This window comes from Brassica napus, chromosome C9, assembly GCF_020379485.1.
Source record: "Brassica napus cultivar Da-Ae chromosome C9, Da-Ae, whole genome shotgun sequence".
NCBI classification, from domain to species: domain Eukaryota; kingdom Viridiplantae; phylum Streptophyta; class Magnoliopsida; order Brassicales; family Brassicaceae; genus Brassica; species Brassica napus.
The window spans coordinates 17,652,577-17,678,988 of record NC_063452.1 but is presented as its reverse complement, the minus strand read 5'-3'; the positions used below and the strand labels follow the sequence as shown (position 1 = coordinate 17,678,988).

The window sequence follows — 26,412 nt, the reverse complement described above, 5'->3', positions numbered from 1 at the left end:
AAAATATCGTAATATAATTTAAATATGTATACTAGTGGAAGATATATATATATATTTCATTAATTTTTTAATGTTATTTGAGGTTCTAAGCAATTTACATGTACATAACTCTCTCATTACATTTTCTTTCATTACATTTCCTTTTATCTACAAAACCTTTATCCACACTTTCAATTTCCACATCCACGACACCAATAAATTATAATTTGAAAATTTTAATAAAATATCAAAGTATAAATATATATATATGGATATCAATATATATATATATATATTATCTACGTATTTACATATTAGAATATAAAATTATAAGGAATAAAATTTGATGGGTAAAAATTAAAATAATAATAAACTATTAAAACTCCGTCACGTGATATAATTCCCGAACCAAACTAAAAAAAAAACTCTTCTTTCTAAAACCTAACATAATAACTCATTAAAAGAAACTAACAACTAACTAAAGGAAACAACTAACTAAACTGGTTCCTAAACATAAAGTCTTTTTTCGTTAGGTAGAAGGGCAATTTCGTCTAACTTTCTCTTCGAATTCAGAGAATGTGCTTCTCATGTAAGATGTGTCTGTTAGTGTAAAAAAACATAAAAATGTGACTTATAAAGTAATGCACTCATTTTTGTTCTATTTTGACAAATTTATCTATATTTATTCTGGCAAAGAAAAATAAAAGTCATGATGGTAACACCTTATAATGCTTCTTGTGATTTATGTTTGAATGTTATTTGAATAGCAAAACACACTATTCTAACATAATAAGTTAAATTTCTTTTCTTCTACTAGTATAGTATTATACAGAAAAACATAAGAACAATCTTATTGGTTGATTCTTGAATTTGGATATTTCTGAACAAAAATAATATTAGTTTTAATCTGTTTATATTTAAAATTCAATTTTTGTCTTATTTTTTAAAATACATCCAATGGAAAAAAGACAAGTGGCAATATGGACTTCTAATAAATGTGTCAGAATTTCTCGCAGCTAGCTTTTTTCCTTTTTTTCCTATTTTCTTTTTAATTTTTTTTTTAATCCTAGATACCCATTAGCATTGCCAAGAATGGCAAAAAACTACCCATGGGAATACAACAATCTCCCTACAAACACCACTCCACAAGGCAGTTACTATACCTCATCCAAAAAATACCTCCAAAAACCTACCCAAGCACCTAAGCAGAGGATGATACTTCTTCATTTTCAAAACAACCTAGAAGCTACGCAGGTGGTCCTGCCGCCACGTATGACTGCGTCTGCCTTCCTTTGGTCACCCCTTTAGCAATGAGGAGAGCTCCTCTGTTGTTTGCTCTCTCTTTCTTCACCACTCTCCACCATTCAAGTCCACAAATTTACCCAAAATAAGTCCTATCTCTCCTTTGAAGTTAGGCCAGGCTTTAGGTCTAAGAACCGTTTGAGTTATGTCAGCCATCATCTAAGGCAAATATCACCTTGTTCTGGTGATGAGATATGATACTTTCCACTGACCAAACCAAGACTTGCAGTTTTGCGTCATGTAAGCTACCAATCTCAGAGAAAGCCCTTCTCCCATGAAGAAACACCTTACCTTTCTCATTCCTTAAAACCCAAGCTCCTCCAGCCAAACAAGTTCATTTCATCCAATCGACGCCAATGTTACATTTGAACCAACCCCTCGGAGGGGGAACCCATATTTTCTGGCAAGCCGTGCCATCACCTCGTTCTTCTAATTCCTCCTTTTGCTCCTCCACTTGCGCTAAACTCCACATCTCAGACTCCACAAAAAAATTTTCCACCAACTCAAGCAAACCAGATTGTTTTCCTTCAAACATCAGATTGTTCCTGTTCTTCCAAAGGAACCAAGTGATCCATGGCAGAGCATTACGTACCTTGCTTGGGATTGATTTGTTAGACCCCATTGAGAATAGGTGATGAATGTTGGCGTAGTGAGATGTCAAATCAAAACCGCCTGGGGGAGATGGAACATTCGCCATAGCCCAAACTTGGCGCGCAACATGACATGTGAAGAGGATGTGATTGATTGACTCTCCTTGGAACCCGCAGGCTTGACAACAAGGGTCCAACTTGATGCCTCTCTTCACAAGCAATTCACCTACAGAAATCGCATTGCTCAAGGCTCTCCATAGAAAATTTAAGGAGAAACCTTGAAGTAACATCCAATATATTCTAACAGATGACAAAAAAAAAAAAGATATCCATTAGCATACTCCACTAGACCTGCTCTAAGACACAAAAAATCTGATGGAGATTGTTTTAGGTATCTCTCTGTTATTTCTTTTCTTCTTTAATTTTTCTTGTCGTAAGCCAATGTGTTTAAAACTCTCTTTTTGATGGACCACTTTTTCTGAAGCTAATAATTATTTCTATTATTTTGTTGAGGTAAAATTTTGTTCCTAGTGTTGAGGTTAATAAATAATAATCACACTGAGAGGAAACTAGAAGAGAGCAGTTGAGATTTAAAAAAAAAAAAAAAAAAAAAAAGTTTTAGTTTTTTAATTGGTCTCATCTTGTTTGTTGTTTGTCAAAGGAAACATCCTAAAAATGAGCTTAATCAAAGGATCCCACCAAAATACTCGGACATGTCCCGGACAAAGACTACTTCTTTGTCTGATCCTGAAAGTCTGGAGTTCTAGATTTTATACACATTGATGAATTGGTCATGTTTGAGCCTTCCTCTTCTTCTTCTTTAGGACAAAAACATGTTGCAGAGAGCAGCGAGCAATGCGTATTCATGGTGGTGGGCCAGCCACATCCGCACAAAGCAGTCCAAATGGCTCGAACACAATCTTCAAGGTACGTTCCATTGTTCTTGATTCACATTTTCACCTAATAATAATGTTCTTGATCCTCATGTGCCATTTGCTTAATCCAATCAAAGATGGCTAAACAAAGAAGTATCTTCATGTGTTAGATATGGAAGAGAAAGTAGAGTATACTCTTAAGATCATAGATGAAGATGGAGACACCTTTGCCAAAAGAGCTGAGATGTATTACCGTAAAAGGCCAGAGATCGTTAATTTCGTGGAGGAGGCCTTTCGATCATACCGTGCATTAGCTGAACGCTACGATCATTTATCTAAAGAGCTTCAAAGCGCAAACCGCACAATCGCCACAGCGTTCCCTGAACATGTTCAGTTCCCTTCGGATGATGATGATGATGAAAATGAAGATTACGAAGGCAATCCAAGGAAACCACATCTTCATCTAATTCCCAAGGGCAGCAACATACCTGAAGTCCCGGACATTCCAAAGAAAGAGTTCAAAGGTCAATCTATGATGTTGTCAAGAAAAGGACCAGCTTTCGCCAAGCGTGAAGCAGCGGTTGTTAGTTCAGGATTGAGTAAAGAAGAGGGCTTGGAGGAGATTGATAACCTTCAGAAAGGGATCTTGGCGTTGCAGACGGAGAAAGAGTTTGTGAGGAGCTCATATGAAGAGTCTTATGAGAGGTATTGGGATTTGGAGAATGAAGTGGCTGAGATGCAGAAGAGGGTTTGTAACTTACAAGACGAGTTTGGTCTTGGTGCTGCGATTGATGATAGTGAAGCTAGGACGTTGATGGCGAGCACCGCGTTGAGTTCTTGTAAAGACACAATAGCTAAGCTTGAGGAGAAACAGAAACAATCTGTTGAAGAAGCGGAGATTGAAAAGGGAAGAATCACTATTGCCAAAGAGAAGTTTGATGCATTGAGGAACAAATTTGAGAAACCGGAAAGTGAGAATCATGATGAGCTTATTGAGACAGAACAAGAAGAAGCTGATGTAGTTCAAGAACTTGAAGCTGATGTGGTTCAAGAACTTGAAGCTGAGAGGGAAGATTCAAATGAGAATCTTACTGTTGTGAAGCTTGTGGAGAAGATTGATGATCTTGTGCATAGAGTTGTTTCATTGGAGACTGATGCTTGTTCTCACATTGCATTGGTGAAGACATTAAGATCAGAGACAGATGGGTTACATGAACATATCCGCGGTCTAGAGGAGGACAAGGCGGCTCTTGTTTCGGATTCCGCTGATATGAAACAGAGGATAACCGTTCTTGAAGACGAGCTGAGTAAAGTTAGAAAGCTGTTCCAAAAGGTGGAAGATCAGAACAAGAGTCTACAGAAACAGTTCAAAGAAGCTAACTGGACTGCTGATGATTTATCTGGAAAGTTGCAAGATGTGAAGATGGATGAAGATGTCGAAGGAGCCAGAACCTTCCAAGAACAGCCAGTTGCTTCAGGATCAGAAGATGATCTAAAGTCAATCTCAAAGGAGACAGAAACGACGAGTAGTGTTGAAAGGAAGAAAGAGAATGAAGACATTGAAGAAGCAGATCAAGAAGAGAAACCTGAGACTAAAGATTCATTTGCATTGTCAGAAACAGCAAGCACTTGTTTCGGAACAGAAGGAGAAGATTTGGTAACAGAATACGAAGACGAAGATACACCAAACTGGAGACAGATGTTACCAGACGGCATGGAGGATAGAGAGAAGGTTCTGTTAGACGAATACACATCAGTACTAAGAGACTACAGAGAAGTAAAGAGAAAGCTAGGCGACGTAGAGAAGAAGAACCGAGAAGGGTTCTTCGAGCTTGCATTACAGTTGAGAGAACTCAAGGATGCTGTTGCTTACAAAGACGTAGAGATTCAAGCTTTACGCCAAAAGCACGACACGCCAGGGAAAGATTCTCCTTCTCCACATCATGTAGAAGGAAACAGCCAGCTGGAACATGATCAAGGACAACAGCATGAGAGTGTCAGCATCTCACCAACTTCAAACTTTTCGGTTTCCACTACGCCGCATCATCAAGCAGGAGAGGTGAAGAGAACACCAGCAAGGACTAAGTCTAGTGAGGTCAGGGTGAAATTTGCAGACGTTGATGATAGCCCGAGAACAAAGATTCCAACGGTGGAAGACAAAGTGCGTGCAGATATAGACGCGGTCCTGGAAGAGAATCTAGAGTTCTGGTTAAGGTTTAGCACATCGGTGCATCAGATACAGAAGTACCAGACAACATTTCAGGATCTGAAATCAGAGCTGTCGAAGCTGAGAATCGAAAGCAAGCAACAGCAGGAATCTTCAAGAAGTGGTAGTAGCAGTAAGCACGCAGCTGCATCAGAGGCAAAACCTATCTATAGACACCTAAGAGAGATTCGAACAGAGCTGCAGCTATGGCTAGAGAACAGCGCGGTTCTTAAAGACGAACTCCAGGGAAGGTATACATCGCTAGCTAATATCCAAGAAGAAGTCGCAAGAGTCACGTCTCATTCTGGAGGTGGTAAAATAAGTGACTCAGAGATAAGTGGTTACCAAGCTGCAAAGTTCCATGGAGAGATACTCAACATGAAACAGGAGAACAAAAGGGTGTCAAGTCAACTACAATCGGGTCTTGATCGTGTAAGAACGTTGAAGACTGATGTAGAGAAGATTCTGGGTAAACTGGAAGAGGATATTGGGATCTCAAGTGCAACGGAAGCAAGAACAACTCCGAGCAAGAGCTCGTCGAGTGGAAGGACGAGGATTCCATTACGGTCGTTCTTGTTCGGTGTTAAGTTAAAGAAGCATACAAAACAGAAGCAAGCTTCAGCATCCCTCTTCTCTTGTGTCAGTCCATCTCCAGCTCTGCAAAGACAGTCTAGTTACGTTAGGCAACCTGGAAACCTCCCTGAATAATCTCATCAATCATCCGTCTGTTATTTTACCTTTTCAGTTCCTTTTTTTTCTAGCTTTTATGTCAAATCAAATCAAACTGTATCTTCATTCTTTCACTGTATCTTCGAAGTATATTTAGATTCGTACTAATTAGTAGTAGTAAGTACTACTGTACATCATCACATTCTTGTCTTATTCCTAAGGAAAAAAAAAACATTAATAAAAGCACTAAAACAATGCAGCAAATAAAAACTACAACTACTGCTGCTCGGTCCCTGTCACGGTTGCAACATCAGGACTTTTTCCTTTACTTGCTTCGTCCTTGGGTTTTGATTCAGGCTCAGCCACAACAGAAGGTGGAACCGTGGAACTACTCAGTTTTTCAGGTGGTTTAGCCAAAGAACTTTTATCGGTGCAAGTCTGAGGTACTTGGTCTTTTTTAGGCATAAGACTAGGAGGAGTGTCCACTTGTGTAGCCACCGGCTTTCCTGCGCTAATCACTGAGTTTGTTGAGATGGTTTTATCTGGCTGAAGTGTTGTTGTAACCAAGGGGCTTGTTCTGCTTCCCTGAGTTTGCTCTTTCTGTACACCAACCGGCTTGCTAGATGAGGTAACTGCCACTCCCACACTTGGATTTTGTGGCATTGCAGTAGTTGCATTAACTCTCTGTGTGGGAGCCAACCTTGAAGACGCAAATCTAGAAGGAACTGAAATATTCTGGATTGTAGGCCCTTTGGAGAAAGGAGCCATAGGGGAAGGCTTATTAAAAGGTCCATTAGCTGCATTCCTTGCACTCAAAGGTCCAACCACTTGAGTTTTAGTAGTAGCAGCAGCAGCAGCAGAAACACTCTTTAATGGCTCACCCTTTGGTGCTGATGGCATGCTTTCTGGACGAGGTGAAGATGCTGCAGAAGCGGTTTTCATAAGCTCAGCCTTTGTTGATGATGTGATACCTGATGGACGAGGCAAAGAGACTGCATGACCGGTTTTTACAAGATCTGCCTTTGGCGCTGATAGCCGTGGCAAAGCGGCTGCCGAAGTGGTTTTAACAGGCTCAGCCTTTGCTGATGATATAGTACCTAACGGACGAGGGAAAGAAGCTGTCGATGCGGATTTTACAGGCTCGGCATTCAGTGTTGTTGATATACCTGAAGGACGAGGCAAAGAAGCTTGGGAGGATTTAACCTTTGACACTAACGCAGGAGCAGCATTCTTTCCTGGTTCAACCTTTGGCACTGATGCAGCAGTTCCCAGGCCAGACATACAGGCTGCAGTAGCTACTGAATTTGCTGTTACCATTAGTTCTGCTCTCAAAGTGGAAGTTGGTTTCCTTGCGGTGACTCGAGATTTTGCAGTTTGAACGGCTGTTGCTGCCCGGGGAATTGCTTGAACTACTGGCTTAGCCTGTTGTTGACCTTGCAATGAACTACCATTGCCTTGTGCTCCTGTGGTGCTACCGGATGTAAGCACTGGAGGTATACCTAAAGAAACACACAGTCAAATCTAACTGACAGAAGCTTTGGGACTCGAACAATTTTAATAAAATAACTTATAAATAGTATAATACGCTGGAAAAGATCTTTCTGTTACTCATACCTACTGCAACCTTTTTTGAGGGAATTCGATTTCCCACAGCCAAAGATAATGCACGATTGGCAGCTTCTGTTCGCTGTTGGTAAGATTGAGTAGAAGAGTTTGATATATCACCCCTTCTCCTTATAGATCCCCACCGCTGCAAATGAAAATATCAGTTTGTTACCACCAGCCCAAGGAAAGAAATATGCTAAATAAAAAGCATTACATATTTACATATGCCAATCCAAAGTTGTCCACATAGATCTTTCTTCACACTACTTACAAGGTATATATGGAACCATCATATATAATTTGACAAGAAAATATTCACAAAAAATTGTGAACAGATAAAATATCGCCCTCAACGGCGGCCTCTATGCTTGTCAATAGATTTTAATCATATCATTTAGAGGTGCATGAGCAGGTGAACAAAACAGGGAAACTAACTGAAAAACGATGAACGAGGGACGGCAATATGGTTAACAGAGTAAACCATCATACTCATACTCCTGTTACTACTAAATGGCTCTCAGCGTGATGGAAAGATATTACTATGCATATGCCACGGACAAATAGACAGGATATAATGCATAAACAACACAGAAACTCTCATGCCTGCTGATACGAGAGGATGCACAAGGTAAATGAAGATTATTAAATGATATGAAACAATGTCAGCCAAATGAAATTATGACCTGAGAAAGTTGTGCGACAGTTATCTCTCCCTCATATTCTTCCTTAGAAATAAGGGCCCAGCTGCCTTCACCATGTCGTTTCACAGCAGCGATCAGCTCCAAATCCTCCTCGACTGACCATTTTTTTCTTTTCTTGCGAGGACCGCCCATGTTACTGGCTAACCCATTTCCATTATGTCCCTCAGCTGCTTTCTGAAGAGAGATTGGAAAGGTGATATTCATCCCTCTTGACGACCAATACGAGCCTGACGGCTCTTGAGGCCTCCTTTGCAGGCCATAAGGTATATTAATGGTCAAGGGAGCCTCACAAATTGAGTCTTCAGGAATGTCGGACTCGCTTGGCACATAGGAAGCAGCAATCACCTAAACAAGGAGACAAAAAAAACATGAAATGTAGTACTTGGATCATTTAGGAACTAAGAATAAGCAGACAATAATATCAAAGAACAGTAACCACAACTTAATTATTAGGAAGACACAGCATGGTAATATTTAGACCAGTGACTAAGATGTTTAGTTATACATACTACACCAATTATTTTGGAAACTCAAATATCTTTCAAAGAAAGTATCACAGAGAAACAGCAGTTATGATGAAAAAGTATAGAGAAGAAGCTCAATTTTGGAAAAAGAACGTCTTTGAGAGGATTGAAAGAAGAAGAAAATCAGAAAATCTATGCATCTCCTACTTACTTTAACATGCGCAACAGCTTCGGATACCGCATCAACGGTGACTGCAGGGGAAGCTTCCAATTCAAACTCAATGTCACTATCATCATCCTGCACAAGTAAGACTTCATTAGAAGTTGCAATAACGTCATATAATGCTTAGCCACTCATCAGATGCTAACAAGTAAGAATCCCAAACCAACAGGTTCAAGATAGTACACTAACATAAACATTAGCAATGCAACATAAATGTGAGAAATTTGACACCAAATTGAGTTTCTAGCAAGATCCATCATAGCAGAAGGTAAGGCAAAGAAAACACTATAAAATCATATACTAAAACAGACCTGAAGGAGAGGGTTATCGTCCATGGGGAGGAGAGAATCTCGATAAGCAAGATGGCGCCATAGCAGCTGGTATTCTCTAGCACTGGTGATTCCAGTACTAGTCTTCTTCACCAGCTCATTCCAGTCCATCTTCGGCTCAGCGTAGTAAGCCATCTCCTGAAGCAGCTTCAGTATCGTCATGGTGTCATACCTGCAACAAACAAAAGACATATATAATTCAAAAACGAGAGAAGCGAAGCGAAGCGAATAATAAATTTTTTTTTTTTTTTTTAAAAAAAAAGAAGAGAGACCTTTGGAGAAGAGTGGCGATGTCTCCTTCACTGATGAACTCTTTCCTCTTCTTATTACTACTGCTGCTATCTACCATTTTTGAGGGAAACAGCAATCACATGTCACGATGAGCTCAGAATCGAAATCTGTGGGGGAGGAAGGTGTCGATTTCAGTGACGGAACCCTAAATTAGGATTTGGGATTTGAGATTTGAGATTTGATAGACGGCAGTGGAATGTCCTAGGGCTTTGGGAGTTGGGTTCGACGAAACGGCTCGGAACGAGAAATCGATTCGATGATCGGAGCGAAGAGGATGCTCGAGACAGAAGAGTTAGTCGTGGCGCGTGGAAACGCACGCACGCACGCGTACGCCTTTGGGTTTTAATCTTGTGAAGAGAGAAAATAAAAAAGCTTTTAGAGACTGACTAGAGAGGAAGAACGGTTGCAACTTGCAAGTCAGCCTCGCTACTATATATTAAAAAAAAATAAAAAACATTTATGAAAAAAACATTGTTTAAAAATGATTTTTGTTCCCACCTCTAGGGGTGCTTTATTGTAGAATCCGAATTATCGGCATTAATATAGGTTATAGAAATATTATTATCTTTGAATGGGATAATATATCTCTATAATCAAATATGTCTCCCAGAAAGCTTTCAGTACACGACTCCTATCACTTGGTGCCCACGTTTATACGCTGGAAGCAAATGTTTCATTCTGTTCCTTTTCTTCATGTTAAACGATATGGTTATTGTTGTGCTGATGCTGATTTATTAGCTAACAAGTCAATTGTTTCGCAATATTCACAAACAGATTGGAGTTTGTTCCATTCATGTGCACTTAGTTGTACACCAACGTTTATCATTTGATAGTAATCAATACACTTATTTTAACGAAAATAGACCACATCTAACTCGTTTCTATTTTCCTTTTTATTTTAATGTTTTTTCTTATAATAAAAGTGATTTATTTTCTCCTATCATGTCATAGAAGAATGTCGTTTTTCTATAAATATAGAAATAACAAATACTGTTTTTCTATTATTGAAAAACATCTTAGAACAAAATAAAAACACATCTATATTTCAGAATTCTTTTATTTTAAATGAAAAATAGAGACGAACAGAAGATTCTCCAAATTTGTAACTAGTAATTAGTAAAATGAATAGATGGGTAGTTATTAATGGAATGAAATTAACATTCCGTTTATTCTAATTTTTTATTCAGAATAATTTTTCAGAGATAGATTTTGTTCTGGAATGCTATAGAATGAAATAAAATACTCATTCTATTTTTTCAATTTAACTTGTAAATATTATGAGTATATAATGAAATTAAGTATTCATGAAAATTTTATTCCATAAATATGCATGCTGGTTTCTTCTTAAAACCTATAGCTTAACAATCTTAGAAAATTCGAAACTATGAAATTTAGTTACCCTTTAAAGTATTTAACTTATTTTTTTACATTATAAAATGATAGTATAACCACGCGTCTGTGGTCGGGTGGTTAAGATGTTCTGTGGATTCCCAAGGAATCCGAGTTCGAATCCGCACCACACCAGATTTCCACGCGCGTGGTCACCAAGGCTTTCACATTCTCTCTCCGGGAAATCGTTTACCATTTTTTTTAAAATGATAGTATAAGAATTACATAAGCATTGATTGCTTGTAGCTATTGCATGTTATTGTTTCTTGCATGCATACTTGCTTTTGTTTGGAGTACTGGGTTGAGAATCGTTGTTGTTGTTTACTTGGGAACCGGCAGGGCCGGCTTAGATAGGAGGACAGAGGACGAGCGGTGCGACTGCTTATTTTTTAATAGATAAGGGTCCATTTTTTTATAAAAATATATTAAAAACAAGAAAAGGGGGCCAAATTTTTTTATATGAAAATATTTTTTTTTTATTTTCATAGATTTATTTTAAAAAATACTTATGGTATTTTGAAAAAAAATATATATCTATCAGATTTTTTTTTTTAATAATAGTTTGGAAATTAAAATTTTTTTTGTCCGAGGGCCCATGACACCATAGAACCGGCCCTGGGAACCTGTTTTCACTTGGTAAAGCTAGACTATTTATCTCCCCTTTCTTTCCATTTTGTAGGTGAACTTAGAAAAGTGAGCGTTTCCTGGGTGGGTGCAGACGTGTAGTTTTGCGGTGTTGGTTGCAGTTAATTAAAAAAAACTGTTTTTTTGTTTGCTTAAATTAATATACAACTGTTTATGCTAACATAACTTACTCTAGGCCACAATATTTTAGCAAAAAAAAAAAAAAAAACTCTCAGCCACAATACAGGTTAGCAAGTCTAAGGTTACGGTCGAGAGGAACAATATCTCAGACAATTGAACCGAAGCCTTGGACTAGTTTTTGTCTTGAACACTATACTTTTTCAACCGAAGCCTTGGACTAGTCTGGGAGCTCAAACTCTGGCATTTCCGGGCCATGCGGGTTAGTCTGGTATGTCGTGATCAGGCCCGTCTCATACTCACTGTGGACCCTGTGCAAAGTCTACTTTTTTACAGCAAGAAGTAAAAGGATTTTGTAAAAAAAGGCCCTAAATCTATATTATAATAGATCAGTTTTTGCTCATTCCTCAGCGTGCCACGTCATCGTTTTGTGAGTCCCACTTTTAAAAAGTGTAAAAAAGTGTCAAGCCCATGGCTCGAACCCGGGTTATTGAAATATAAACACCAACATTTATACCACTAAGCTAACTGATACCTTTGTACATTAATGGCCGAACCTAATATATATTTATGAAGGTCGGAAGCCCCTGCTTCTTCGGTTTCCTCTGAGGGTCGGACCTACAAGTGTATTATGGGTTTCATTTTTAAATGGGATTCATCACGTTATATGAAAAAAGCTTAAGTTTGCAACAATTATGGTTTTCCTATATTGTAAACTATTGTAGTTTAATATGGGTTCTTTTCATTATTGTCTCAAACAAGTCTGAGTTACAGAGTTGCGCCGTGTATGTTCGTAATCTATTTTTTCACCGGTGAACTCTTCATGTCCCCATCTTAAATCGCTTGATCATAAATGTTCCTGATTTGTAGCCCCTCTGTAAACTATATATATATGATTCTCATCTTTGATGAACCCAATCTGCATCTCCACAAAACTCATTGATTCCTCTTAGCTTTAACCATCTTCTAGAAAATGTTTCTCTCTGCTTCTCCAGTTCGTCAAACCGGCGTCCCGGCATCCGTCACTCAACCTTCGAGTCTCTCCGTCTTGGTCTTAGTAGTCAGAGCTTAGCCTCTGGCCTCTGGCTTCCTCCGCTTCTGGGATTCCCTGAACTTCAAGACAGAGAGTTTGTGGGAATCACGGTTCTTTTCCTCGATGAAAAGGTAAGTTAATCTTCGATCTATCACACTTATTTAACATAATTGTTTTAATTTATTTCCTGATTATTTGTTGGATAATACTATTTGCAGATTCCGTGATTCATGGGTTTACTCCCGTCGGACGTGCTAATCATTATATACCATCTTTGAAAGCAGATTCCATTGTGAAAGTCGATCGTTTTGAGGTTGCTAGGTGCTCCAAGTGATTGCGAACACAAACCTAGAAATTGGTAAACATAGCATATTTGGCAGCTCCAAGCAAGATTACAATCAGACAAATTCAAGTGGAATGACATACCAACAACTGAAACTGATAATTAGTCAACAACTTATCCCATATTTTCCTTATCTGAAAAAATCAACTGTGTTTCTGATCTATTTTTTCATCTACGCAACTTTAGCCTCTGTCATGGATAGCTCTCTCCCAAGAATTGCATTGACTATGGTTTCTAGGAAGAAAAAGATCTTGCTCCTGAAAAAAGAACGTGACAACCCTGTTGTGAGATTTTAGTTTGTGCAGAACAAAAAACCTTGATTTATTTTCTATTTAGTATAATGATAGTTATTGACAATCATTAGTTATTTGCCAATATGTTTTTTATGCGGCATTTCAGAACTCTCCATTCCAAGCGGAACAACAGATGGAAGCTAATTTTTCCGAAAGCTCCTCGACTTCAAGACAGAATCAGAAGATAGATGTTGGTGGGAGGTTAATCAAGGGAATACTTCAGAGAAGTGAGACGGCCTAGCCAGACTTCATCTTTTGTACGGTCTGAGCAAAGAGTGGAACCCACAAAACACGAGAGAAGAAAAAACAAAACACGAAATTAACATATTCAGATCTTCTCTCTTGCATGTCTAACATCTGGCGCCGACGAAACTCAACACCCACGGCAGACGAAGCTGATGCAAGTAAACCTCTCATCAATCATGCTTAAAATCAATCTACGCTTTTCAATCTCACAAACTAAGAAATAATTTTACCTACATGAATCGGGAAATTAGTGCCCACATTCCCGACATAGAGAAAAAAAGGAGTTGAAGTCCTAACAGTTTTTTCAGTATTAGACTAAACCACAGATTCAAGGCCCAGTTATTTTGAAACCCTAACATTTTAAATCCAAATTTATTATCTTTTTTCATGCACTATTTGATTTATGTACAAACAACTACCTAAGTAAACACTAACAAGTTCCACCACCCTCAATTTTGAACATATAAGATATAAAAATATCAACATATGACTTCGTCGTTCATTCTTATATCAAACTCATCAACCTATGTAATATCCAAAGTTCCATCAATCACATTATAGACAAAAAAACAATAAAACCCCGTAAACAAAACTATACAATACACCTATAATGTAGCCGATTCCACGCTTGCGCTGGAACTATGCACCTAGTATTTCTAAAAAAGGCCCTAAACACTAACAAAAATTTTGTAAAAATATTTTGGACCCTGTGCAAATGTTCCTCTGGCACATGCCAAGAGAAGGGCCTGGTCGTGATCTCTCGAAATACAAGAAAGAATCCACACATCAAATGAATAAGATCAAAACAATTCATATAAATAGTAGAAAAGTCTAAATCTCTTTTTTTCTTCTATCTGCTATCATCCGTCTAACTCATATTTTCCAGTATCCTATAAATTGAACTTTTAGAAGTTTTTACTTATTTGTATCCTTTCTTCAACGAGAACAACAACAAAAAACTATCAGCCATTTGCAATTGCGAAGCTTTTTATGCAAATTAACTGAGGACTGTTTTGTAAACCTTCAAGAAATGCAAAAGATTGATATTGTTTCTGGCTAAAATTTCTTTTTCAATATACCAACGTCTGTACAATATTGTTGATCGCTCTCCCTCCCTCTCTCTCCCTCAATATATATATATTCTTTTTTTTTCATTCCCCTATTGCAGCCGAAAAAATACAAAATTTACAAGAAAAAAACACCTCCTCCCTCAGCCAAGGATAACAATTTTGATTGTCCGGTCAGAATGATTTTAATCTCGAAAATCCTCATACGGTGAAGTTCCGCTTGAATAGCCACTTTCAAATGCAGTGCCCTCTCTGGGAGATGATGGAAGTGATTCTCTTTGCTGGGAACTCGAACCTAATCAGAAAACACACAAAGTTATAATGTTGGGAAGTCCAACGAATAAGGAGATTTTTAGTTACGACCAATGTGACTGTTGCTCTCACCTCTTTGAGGTCTTGGGCGGAATTTCTTAGTGTGGCGTTTGAGGAGCCTCTTAGTCTTAGATTTTGTTATAGTTAGTTGCCGAGCAAAAGGAGACAATTCTACATCACTGTCGCTCCACTCCCCGTGGAAGTCATTCTCTGCTTCACCTCTCATAGTTCTCATGACAAATGCTTTGGCCTTGCGCCTTTGCGTATTGAAGAGTCCTTTAATAGAAGTAACAAACCCATCACCTGCTCCATCGCTTTGACGCTTAAACCATGGTACTTGATTATCAGATTTCCCCGTCTGATCATTGTCACTTAGAATAAGGTCATTGTCAGCAGATTCACGGTTGTTCTGAGATTTGTCTTTGAATTTCTTCCCCTGAAAAATTTCGATATGTTAAGCTTATCTTGTGCTCATAATCTAGAAGTGGATTCATAAATGGACTATTCCTGACCTGCATTCCTGTAACAGACTTCAATACCCCCCAAATGATGTGTTTCTTAACACGAGAAAAGAGTCTTCTCCAGGTACCAGTGAACTCATCACGGTGAAATGTATCCATCAACAACTTGAGGTCATTTACAACAAATCTTGAGCCCTCATAGGTCACTAGAAGCTCCACCTGAAGATGAAAAGATGTAAAACCGATTCAAGCAACACACTTTCTGACCTTAGCTTACGAAGTAGCAGTCGTAAAGATTAGCCCAACACACCTGACTTATTCTAATGTCGTGAAACTCCATCATCCTTCTAGGCCTAGATTTCTTCTCCTCATGTGATTTTCCAGCCTTCTTTTCTTCATGAGAAGAGCGGCCAGGCTTGACGGTTTTTGTCTCTTTGGGTTTCTGTTTAGAGGAATCCTCCTGTTGTTCCACGGAAGAAGCATGCAGCACGAGTTCATTACCTATAGATTCTGCCATATTTTCTCCCCCAGTCCTATCGAAAGAAGATGTTCTCAACTCCTGAGCTGAACCACCAGTACTACACCTTAGGCTTGGCGTATTTGATTTCTGCAAACAAAATGCAAGAAAATTAGTAAAAAAGAAATACATTCAGAACTTTCACTCAGGTGAAAAAGCCTACTTGAACAGAGTCAGCATTGCTTTGTGACAGCGTTGTCGCAGAAGCAGAGGGTGATTCAGAACTCCTGCGAGATGCTTCAACAGCGGAGTGACTAGTTGTAGAAGAATCACCTGCTAGCCCTTTCTTTACACGTTTTGAGCCAGCTGTCGTGGAAATTTTCCAAACTTCCTGCAGGAAAGAAAGTTAACCAACAAACATTCAATACAAACTTTAATAATTATCAGTATTTCCATATAGAAGTTGAATTGTGGTGCATTTGTAACCTGTCGCCTTTGTGAATCCTGCTCTTCCTCTGGGAAGAAATACTCCCACATCATTCTGTACATTGTTTCTGTCAAATGGATCCTTAGGGGGTAAATCTCCACCTACAAGATTTGTGGGTATTATCCGACAAATTTTAAATCGCACACAAAAAGCAGACATAGTTCAACTAAAAGATATAATACAGCGTCATAACATAAAATCTCCTAGCGTATCATTGAAAGAGAAAAAGATAATTACATGGAAACGCTCAAGAGGATAGTGTCCATCTTTTGGTGCTCCTTGCTTTGCATCAACACGAAGCATGAATTTCCTGCAAATTAAAATTAAAGGTCACTTCTAATGAATTTCACTTGTCAGAACTCTAATACAAAGTTCGAGTGCCTTTAGTCTCTTCGAGCATATGTGGGAAGAGACAGGAACCACATTTCCAAAGTCAGATGTCAGAACCAGCGTCAAATTAACAAGTACTCAAGTTTAAGTTTAAGATGCGTAGTTTGATAGCCCTATTATTCCATTGATCTATTTTACGCCATCAAAACCTTTCCCAGTTCAACTAAGAACCCATCATCCAGAATTAAAATGCTTAGCAAAGCATGTGATATGATAAGCACCAAAAAAGAAACGTACCTTCCCCACTCGGTTGGAGGATTCCATGCTGATAAAAGCATATCCGACTTTGCATGAGGCAGACAGTTCCTCAAAACAAAGGACTTGGTCGTGAATCGAGCAACGCCAATGTCCTTGTAGTCTCGATCAAAGTCATAAATCTGCATATACACATTCATTTAAATAGACTAGGTTAAGTCAGAAATGAACTAAGTTGATTGAGGAAAGATTCTAACCAAATTTCTCACTGACTCTCATCATTCCACATTCTAAAATAGTGATGGTGAATAACGAAACATGATATCCATAAACTTACCAGGTCATTTATCTCTGCTTCAGCAAAGGATTTACCGTCTACAAGCATGCTCCAAACAACCTTATTGATCTGCAAGGATATGCACATAGCGTATGATGGACTTTTGTTCTTCTCTTTCTCCATCAGTCGCAGCTGTGCAGCCTTCTGCAGTGCCATTCTTAAAGATACGGAAGCAGCCTTTCTAGATTTCTGTGCATATAAGAGCTCTTTCTTTAATCCTTGCACCTAAAACAAACAAAATGCAACATCAAGTTTTTGTTGTCACAATGAAATAAATTTCACACAATTATTTTCAGGAATCTTACCAGTATGGATCTTCTGGTACTTATCATCCACAGCTCAACTTCCCTTTCCATATGTGTATCATCAATATTGTCAGAACAATAAGACAATTTTCTAATATCATCAAGAAGCAACTTTCGCGCTCGCTCTTTCTCTTCAAGGTTGATTTTAGCAAGTTCTACCTCTTCAACTCCATATGGAACTACCTCATCAGCCTCCTCTTCAACATCTTCATCTTCAGTAGGACACTGGAGACTACTTTTCCGAGGCCTGAATTATCAAAGAATATCCTCCTTAATGCTAGAGAACTTCAAAAACTAAACATGGCCAAAAATGTACATGAAGATTTTCCCTAGTCATTGGTGGATTGAAGTGGTATGGATTCTAAAAAGCACTTACGGAACATACGTTTATTTCAAGCTAGTTACTGCAATAAACAAGAGAAAGTGGACGATGTTGACATGAAATCTATGGGTTTCCCCTTTAATTTTATTCAGGTTTCAGAACTCACTTTGGAAGCCTTGCAAAGAGAAGGTTAGTCAGAACATCCAGCATAACCTGGAATTGCCGAGACGTCATCGTAGCGGTTATATCGTGTGAATTGAAAGTGAGCTCTTTTAGTGGTTTCACCTGCAAAGGCAGAAGAATTAGGTTCTGAAAAGATTCTGAAACGGAAGTTCAAACACTATAGGGAAATTTTAACCTCCCAAAAAAATACTATTAGAAATGGCGTTACCTTTAAATCAGGATTTCCACCTTTGTGTCTTGTATACCTTAAGAACATGTCACAAGGCATGAAGACCCTTTCAAGTAAAGCACCAGTACGTTTCACTTTTGGCGAGTTTCTGCGAATTTTTGGGAGCCACTGCAACCCAGCACCTGGGTCAACATCAGTCGGAGCAACATGGGCCTGCACATGCTCTAACATTACAGAAAATTCCATCCGAGTCCAAGTCATCTCAGGACTACATTCTGGAACCTGGGCACTTCCAGTGCCAAGAGCCTGCTCAATTACTTCCACACCAACACGCATAATGGAATTAAAAGATCGTGCTAGAACACGACCACTAACAGCAGCAAGCAGAAAGCGACCCTGTTATTCATCAAAGTGAGGTTTATCAGCCAGTAAGAAAACTCTTTTTTTAATAACCAAAACAATATCATGTCAGTTTTGTTGGTTAACTATATGCATCACACAGCTTGTCAGCTCTAATATATGCTACGAGAGAAGTTTGAATGCCAGCTAGATTAACCTAATAAGTAAATACAAATACTGTTACAACGCTCTAAAGTAGGTAATGGTGTTAATTGTGCATTCTAATACGACGATAATTACTTACATTAGCATCTTCTGAGTGAAGATTAAACTGTGGCTCAATGACATTCACCATGAAGTGACGAGTCCCATCTTCCTCAGATTCACTGGTCTCAGTATTACCTAGATCGAAATGCGAATAAGTAAATAACATCGTTATTGAACCAGCAAGTTCTCTGAGAAATTTCAGTTCTTTGAGAAATGAGTAAGAAAAAAAAACAGAAACCAACGTTGTTAATTATTAAATCATGACATACCAGCTCTGTCATATGATTTCTCAATTTTCACTGAGTGCGACGGTGATGAAAGAGGTTCTGCCATCTCCATAGGCTGAGAAGGGAGGTTCCTACCTGGGCTTGCAGAAGATTTCAACGTTTCCCCTTGATGTGTTTCCGGACAAGATCCCTCTTGACTCTCTTCAAGAATCTTTCTGTGTGTATACTGACGAGACGGAGAAGGTTTCGGTGGCTCAAATGCTTTCGATATTCCACCAACAAAAGACCAAACAGCATCTCTATTTGCAATTGTCCACAGGAGTTTGAGGCCATAAACAAAGACCCGTTGACAATTGTCAGCAATGACAACATTGTATCCATCATCATCACTAGGGTCTGATCGTATATGTTCATCACTCTCGCTTCCATTCTCAAACTCAGACCTCACATACGTCATCTCCAGATTTCTTCTTCCAGCCTCTTGCCATGCCAATAGTCTTTCAGGATCAGCTTTTGGGGACTGCCTTCTGATTGTAAAATAATCAGAAGACAATAGAAACCCTTCATCGCGATGCTTCTCATTCCTCTTATGGTCCTCTCCAGAGGGTACTCTGTCTATCAAAGCATTTTGGGAGCTTTTTCTCAAAACCTGAACGCTTGCTGGAACGTAAGGATGCTCATCTTTGTTAAGAAAAGCCTTAGGCACGTGAAGATCAAGACCTTGATATACAAGGTCAAGCACATCCCGCTTGCATTCAAATGTATATTTTTGCTTCCCGCGACTATAGCACAGTTCGTATTTTAGCTTTGACATGTTAAAACTCAATCCTTTGGCAGGATCGTCAGAGTCCCAAGGCATGTAATTTATCAAGGAAGGAGTGGCATCTACACGGAGCATAAATTCCGTCATCACCTTATCTAGAGATAAATTTCCTGATCTTGCACTTCTTGCAACACCAAACCTAGGCCATCTGGAGAAAGAACGTAACTTATGAGGAGGATAGTAATTCAAACCCCAGAACTTAAGTATCCATGCCAAATCATGAGCTCCGAGATTCATTGTTGGTGTCTCAGGCTGGTCTTGCGAGCTGCAGAGAACTGCAGTGTCTGTTGGATGCTCAGTACCTGAGGAAGACTGGTGAAACTTTTCAGGTCTAAGGGAGAAATTCCACCGAAGCGAGAGTGATGTTGATCTGAACGGATCAAAGACCTTCTCACGAGGCTTTCCTTCAGATGGAAATGCATATAGGTAATGATTCAAAGAATCCCCAGACTCACATTCCCAGTCCATTGTGACTTCAAGATTAAATGCAGGGGCTTCAATAAATGCACCTCCAGAGGTGCCAACTGGAATTTTTAAAGAGTGTCGGCTTATCAAACTCTCCAGACTGCTCAGTTTTATCTTGAAGTCTTTAGCATTGACAAACACACGACCATCTGACTGCTGAAGTTCAATAGGACCAGTCACTATTTGAAGTTTATCAAGACTCTCATATGGATCCGTTGTAGCAAGAACATCCCATTTTGATTCAGAGAAAGATAAACTGATATTGCCATGAACATAGTTTCTCATATCATCCCACCAAGGTAAGCTTCGTTCTTTTTTAACGGTGGGTAGAATACCTGGACCTCTATGACTCAGATTCGCTCTCCGAAGAGCAACTGTGAAAGCATAGCTAATGTCTGCAAAAGCCGGTTCATATCCAACTCCAAAGGAAACTTGTCCTTGTTCAAAGTGTATGCGCAGATCTGAGTAGGTCTTCATCGGTGGAGTTGTCCCAGTTGCTGACCGGAACATTCGCACTTTTCTCCATCTGCCTACAAATACGTCTTGGGAAATTTGTGGCTGAAAACACGTTGCCTAATTTAAAAGAACAATAACAAGCAGTCATGAGTCATATAATCAGTCAATTGAGGTCATAACCAGAAAGCTGTGGGTTAGAAAAACAAACTAAAACAAATATTAATCATAAACAGAGATAAAAAATCATACATATTGCATGGGAAACGAAAAGATAACAAGAAAATAACCATACCTGCTGAGCCAGCACAATACGACCTTCACATTTGCCAGAAGTGCCAGAGAGAAGAGGAAGTGTGTAATCTCTTAGCTGAACTACCAAGCTTCCAGTTTTCAAGTCAACATTGCTTCCATATAACCTTGAAAAGGGTATGTCGTTTTCTTGACATATAGGATCAAGCTTCTTCAAGACTTCCATCAAACCAGCATCACCACCATGAACTGCCGTCACGCTTAAATCAAAATCTGTGGCACAAACAGAGAGAAGAGAGGTTCTAGCAGTACTTGGCTTAAAACCTGCCTGGAATCCTTCCGTACAGGCACCTGAACCCTCTGAGGATGCTAAACCCTGGCATGCCTGATAATACGATTGAAAAGACCGTTTATGAATCTCATCCTTCACTTTGTTAATAGCTGAAGGATCCTGGACATCAATTTCAACCCCATCAAAAAGCATCTTTCTTTCATCTGTAGGATCACTTGTTTCAGCACCTTTAGGAGACTGGGTAGCTTTTTGGATAAAATCTTCAAGAAATTTCAATCTGACAGCCAACTCGCAGGCTTCCTTCTTCAACAGATGATAGTGTTCATCAAGCCAACCTTGAATTGGTTCTTCCTCAATATATGCGGTTAGCCTGCGTATGCCAAATCTTATGCGGCCAAATTTTGGGCTAGATTTCTTGTTCTTAGGCTTCGAGCTTTCTCTCTTTCCTGGAAACAGGTTTTTACTTTTCGCTACAGTTATAAGTCTCAAGGCTCGCAACATGTCCTCAATCGAATCATCTATGGCACGCAACTGTAATTTGTATGGCATACAAATGTGCACATCAAGACCTTGTACTACCCAGTCCCAAGGACCACTTGTCATTACAGGGGCTGCATCAGACACACTAGACGAGGCAGCAGGGATTCTTGATATTTGCATTCTTGTAGTTTTCAACACTCGAGATCCATTAAAAGCAAGCATAAGCCCCTCAAGAAGGACTCCTATACACGCATTCTCAGAAAAAATTGATTGCGCCTCCAATTTAACCTCTACCCCATCTCCTACCTCAGCTGATATCGTCAAAGTTTCCACATCAATAGCAAACATAGATTCCTTTTTCTTCTGCTTGTCAGCAGAATTGGACAGATTTCTTTCTTCACCCGAGCCACCATCTTTCACACTAGATCTGCCCTCCCTTTCCTGTTCCTCAAGCTTTTGCGCATAAACCAGGGATTTCAACCGTAAAAACAGTTCATAGAAAGATAGATGAACATCAGGTTCCCAACCCAGTGAAATATCAGTAGCACTGAAGAGAGAACACACATCTATGTCATTAAGACCACCAGATCGACGTACAAGCTTTGCGTTGTGCATATCAAACAACTTGACCTTTGAACAAGGTTTATGCTCCTCCAAATGCTCCTGATAGATGGATACTGCTCTTCCAAGATCCATTTGCACCGAGTGTTTATCCTTGTTGAGACAAAGGCTAAACTGTGATATTTCAAGAGAAACCGAGTACTTCAGTCTTTTACATTCTTCAGAAGCAGTAGACGCTACGTTCGCTGTGCGTGGTCTGCCATCAGCTAATGAACTAAACGTAACTCGGCCACCTTGTGATCCATAATTGACGGTTTTAGGGTCTTCAATAACTGTATTATCCAATCCAGTGTCGTCACAGAAAGTCACACAACAACGTTCAAGATTCAGATTCACTAGCCTAGTTCCTTTCCCAGATCCTTTGGCTGGTTGCACTCCTCCAGTTTGATTCATCTTTTTGCCAGCAACAGATAATGTCTTGAAGAGAGCTTCGAAGGACATAGCATTTGTTATGAGAGATTCAACACGCTTGAAAGAAAAGTATATACCCATTCCTGTCACGTCTACTGAGAGTACCAATTTACTTCTGCAACCAACCTCGTCAGATGATGTTCTGTCTCTTCTTCCCCAATCCAAGCTAAGCTTTGCTATATGCATCAACGAACCAGAGTTCGGCTCTATTCCGAAAAGGTTTTCTTTAAAGCATTCCTGGTACTCATCTGCCAAATGCAGATTCAATTCACCAAGTTCAACATGAATTGCTGTGCCCATACTCGAAATGTTATTTGCAAACACATGCGACGACTGCGAACAAAACTGCATATCAAACACCAAGAACGAAATACTGTTTAGCATATAGTAAAACAAAATTCATATGTTGCATAACTAAAGAATTAAATCACGCAAGTGAAAAGGCTTACTGCAATTTCTCATGACTGCATTTAAGTTCACTTATCTATGAAGTCTAAGTTTAACCAAAATTGTGTAATTACGTGACTTACATGATACACCGGTAAATCATCAATACCATAGAGTATAACAGCCATCTCAGGGGCTGAAACTGTGCCTGTCCACATAATGGCTTTCGTATCAGCAGCTTTTGATTTCTCCAGTGTGTGAGTGGGACCATGAAGCACCAGTTTTTTCTTTTTCAAGAAATGAAGACGCAACCACGGCTGTAGCCTAGAAATGAATAGGTTGCATCGTGTACCTCCCAGCTTTATATCAACTTCAGCTCTTACAGGCAGAGCCGGCTGAAAAGAGAGAATATGTAACAGTATAAATTTACAAGCTTTCGAAAGTATAACTAAAACTGATGCATACCAACAAAACAGACTTCCCGTTCTGGATGAATACATATGATACAAACTACAACTACAAACAGAAACCTAAGTCAGTTGTAAGGAAACAAGCAAATAGACCTAGGATTCACAAGTCAAGAGTATTGATTCAAATGTATTCTTTTCATAAGATTCCAAACCTGAATTGGGATGTAGATAAAAGAGACCACATCAACTTTCATTATCTCCAAAACAGAGGACTTAGCTTCTCTAAAAAGCTGCAAGAAACACAAGAGCACAGCATTAGTAGATAAAAAAAAAGATACAGAAATCATATATCTGAAAGAGCTAACACAACCATACATGAATCTCACTGAGTTCCATCTGAACATCAAGACGTGTACTCTCCCCTGTGTCCTCAAAAGATTTTGACTTAACACTCGTAAGTTCGATTCCTGTGATGTTATTCTCAGCAACGAGATCATGTTCTCGATTGACACATCTCACATCCAGTTTGGGTAATATGAATAAAACCTGGTCAGTAAGACCACACCGTCAGTGGAGGTTAGATAGTTTCAGACTCAGAAGACAAGTAAAATCTTTTCAATAATGCAGACTCACAGAAACGTAAAATATTTGGCCAAGTTCATTAGGCAAACTAACTAACCTTTTCAGGAAAAGATGGAGAATATTTTGCGAGTGCAGCCACCAGCTTATGCTCTTTATCCGATTTCTTGGCGGATGAAGTAACACTAGTTGACCTTACAACATCATCTGAATGGACAGTAGATGATGAATGTTTGCTCTTAGGAAACGAATCCTCATCAAAAGTCAGAGTTACATCTCCAGATACAATTTCCACATTTCGTGTAACAATACCTATAGCCCTATATTCAGAAAAAGAACGAAAATTGAGTAAACCACTGATTGAGTAAGGATTTATCTTCTGAAACATAAGGCGACATGAATCTAGACAAGTGCAAGTATCCAAAAAAGTCTACAATGTAGTCCATTTAAGCAGGTACCTGTCATGTCCAAACTCGGTAGAAAGAGAGAATTCATCACAAAATAATGCAGCAGAGGATCTGTCTGATGTGGCAGAAGACGTTTGGGAAGCAGTACACCTTTCAAAGCCTATGCTAGACGACTCATCAGACATCATGCGTGATTCACATAAGTGAACCAGAATCGGTATTACATGCAGCTTAACATATAGATTGGGCTTTGTTCCACCATCCTTAGATATATCTAACTTCAGTTCTTTGACTTCAACTATTGCCTTTCGGGTCTGCATTACACATAGTTTATTACAAAATAGTTTCCAAATCTCTCTACCAAAAGACAATCAAATCTCAGTACTGCATACGAAGAAAGATAGTTAACTCAAACTAATTACCTTGACAACCATATCTGCGACAGAAACTGAAAGAAACCTTGCAACATTAGCAACCACCATCCACTTTCCCCTGCCTGAAGTACGAGGTTTCTGACTTTTGGCTTTGGGTACATTTTTGGTTGAAGTCGATGACCTCATTACAACTTCAAGATCACATATCAAGACTTGCACTTTTGGATCTCTAGAAAGAAAACCAACGCCGAGTTTGACCAAGGACTGTCGTAAACTAAGTTTAATTTCACCAGCAGACACCGACTCAATAGCACCCTAGAAACACAGACAAACCAGAAGCAAATCATCTTTGAGATAAACTTTACAGTCGTCTCAAAACAAAAGCATTAGCAACAAACTATTGTCCAAGTAGAAACAATCATGCAAAAAAGTTGATACTAACAAGACGGGTCTGCTACAGAATGTAAAAAGCAGAGATGAAATAAAACTACATTGGTCTTCTACAGAGACAATCTTTCATAGCTACATTGATATGTATCAATCAAGCTGCTACAGAAACAGTTTTTTTTCTTGGCAATAGTGCTTTGATGAAAAGTTCACATAAACATTCTTCCTTAGCTACATAGAGAATAGATTCAATCCACTAAGCTTCTAAAGGAACAGGTTTTTGATCTCTCTTGACAATAGTGCTTTGATGAATAGTTCACAGAAACTTTCTTTCTTAGCTACATAGCAGAGATGCAACCCACTACATTGATCTGATTTAAGCTTCTACAAAAAACAAGTCTTTTTCTCCTTTGACAACAGTGATTAGATGATTACACAGAGTTTTCAGGTCTCACCTTTTTAAACTTAACCACGACATCCTTGAGGCATTTCCAACCGCCAACACGGAACACAACAGATGCTCCCAGCACTCGGCTAAGAATCCACGCAAAGAACCTTGAACAAAGTCTGAGAAAAAAAACAATCTCACTACTAAAATACTAAACACCAAAGTAACGTATACAGAATCAAGTAAGCAATTGTAATCAGCTATAAAGGCAAACTCTTGAAGGGAGAGTGGCTCACATGAAGATCATCCACAAGAAGATGGAAACAATCAGGAAGCCGAAGAAGAACTTAGCAGGTGAAGCCTCCATCTCCACCGCTGCAAATTTAGAGCTCACGTCCGCCCGATAAACTGCGAATTCCCCACTAGGAGAGACGAGTTTCACCCGCCGCCGGCACTGAAACAGACGATTTCGAAGCAAAACACCATCTTTGAGTTCACAAGGGAAAGCAAAAATGAAACCCTAATCGTTCAGAATTGAAGGAGAGTGCGAGATGTTAGAGCTGCTTCCATAGACGAAAGATCCGATCCGATAGGTTGTCAAGTGTGATCGCTAGAGAGAGAGAGAGAGAGGAGAAGCTGATGAATGACCATGTGTGTGACTGGTGACGGGTTGAGAGATGGTTGTTGGGATCTAGTGCGGTAAGGTGTAGCGTTTAGGACTCTTTTAGTCAATTTTCTTTCTTTTCTTTTTTGTTTTTTTATTGTCATCTTCAGTCAAATTTCTTTCATTATTCATTTAACTAGTGGTTTGCCATATTGTATATGTTTAGTTTGGAGTTTGATGATTGTTATGTGTTTTAGTTTT

The 26,412-nt window shown here is 39.0% G+C and overlaps 3 protein-coding genes across 3 annotated transcripts; 1 reads left to right on the top strand and 2 right to left on the bottom strand.

Annotated features, from left to right (window-relative positions):
• Positions 1-220: 220 nt before the first annotated feature.
• LOC106366614 (protein NETWORKED 2A) lies at positions 221-5,891 on the top strand. The gene is made up of 2 exons (XM_013806271.3): positions 221-2,798; positions 2,917-5,891. Exons 1-2 carry the CDS (start codon positions 2,705-2,707, stop codon positions 5,658-5,660), a joined length of 2,838 nt encoding a protein of 945 aa, XP_013661725.2. The 5' UTR covers positions 221-2,704; the 3' UTR covers positions 5,661-5,891.
• On the bottom strand, positions 5,727-9,652 carry LOC106366612 (mucin-2-like). Its single transcript, XM_013806269.3, has 6 exons — positions 9,216-9,652; positions 8,926-9,115; positions 8,603-8,689; positions 7,910-8,272; positions 7,236-7,371; positions 5,727-7,120 (listed from the first exon to the last, which is right to left on the bottom strand). Exons 1-6 carry the CDS (start codon positions 9,290-9,292, stop codon positions 5,898-5,900), a joined length of 2,076 nt encoding a protein of 691 aa, XP_013661723.2. The 5' UTR covers positions 9,293-9,652; the 3' UTR covers positions 5,727-5,897.
• Positions 9,653-14,346: 4,694 nt separating this feature from the next.
• LOC106366615 (protein SABRE) lies at positions 14,347-26,227 on the bottom strand. Its single transcript, XM_013806272.3, has 23 exons — positions 25,844-26,227; positions 25,615-25,726; positions 24,821-25,087; positions 24,450-24,712; positions 24,092-24,311; positions 23,788-23,958; positions 23,625-23,702; positions 23,146-23,397; positions 20,855-22,960; positions 18,861-20,679; positions 18,629-18,726; positions 18,025-18,381; positions 17,800-17,918; positions 17,312-17,558; positions 17,007-17,231; positions 16,712-16,851; positions 16,322-16,394; positions 16,084-16,185; positions 15,821-15,988; positions 15,451-15,747; positions 15,192-15,359; positions 14,752-15,115; positions 14,347-14,662 (listed from the first exon to the last, which is right to left on the bottom strand). The coding sequence occupies exons 1-23, from the start codon at positions 25,912-25,914 to the stop codon at positions 14,553-14,555; spliced, it is 7,827 nt and encodes a 2,608-aa protein (XP_013661726.2). The 5' UTR covers positions 25,915-26,227; the 3' UTR covers positions 14,347-14,552.
• Between the last annotated feature and the right edge of the window lie 185 nt (positions 26,228-26,412).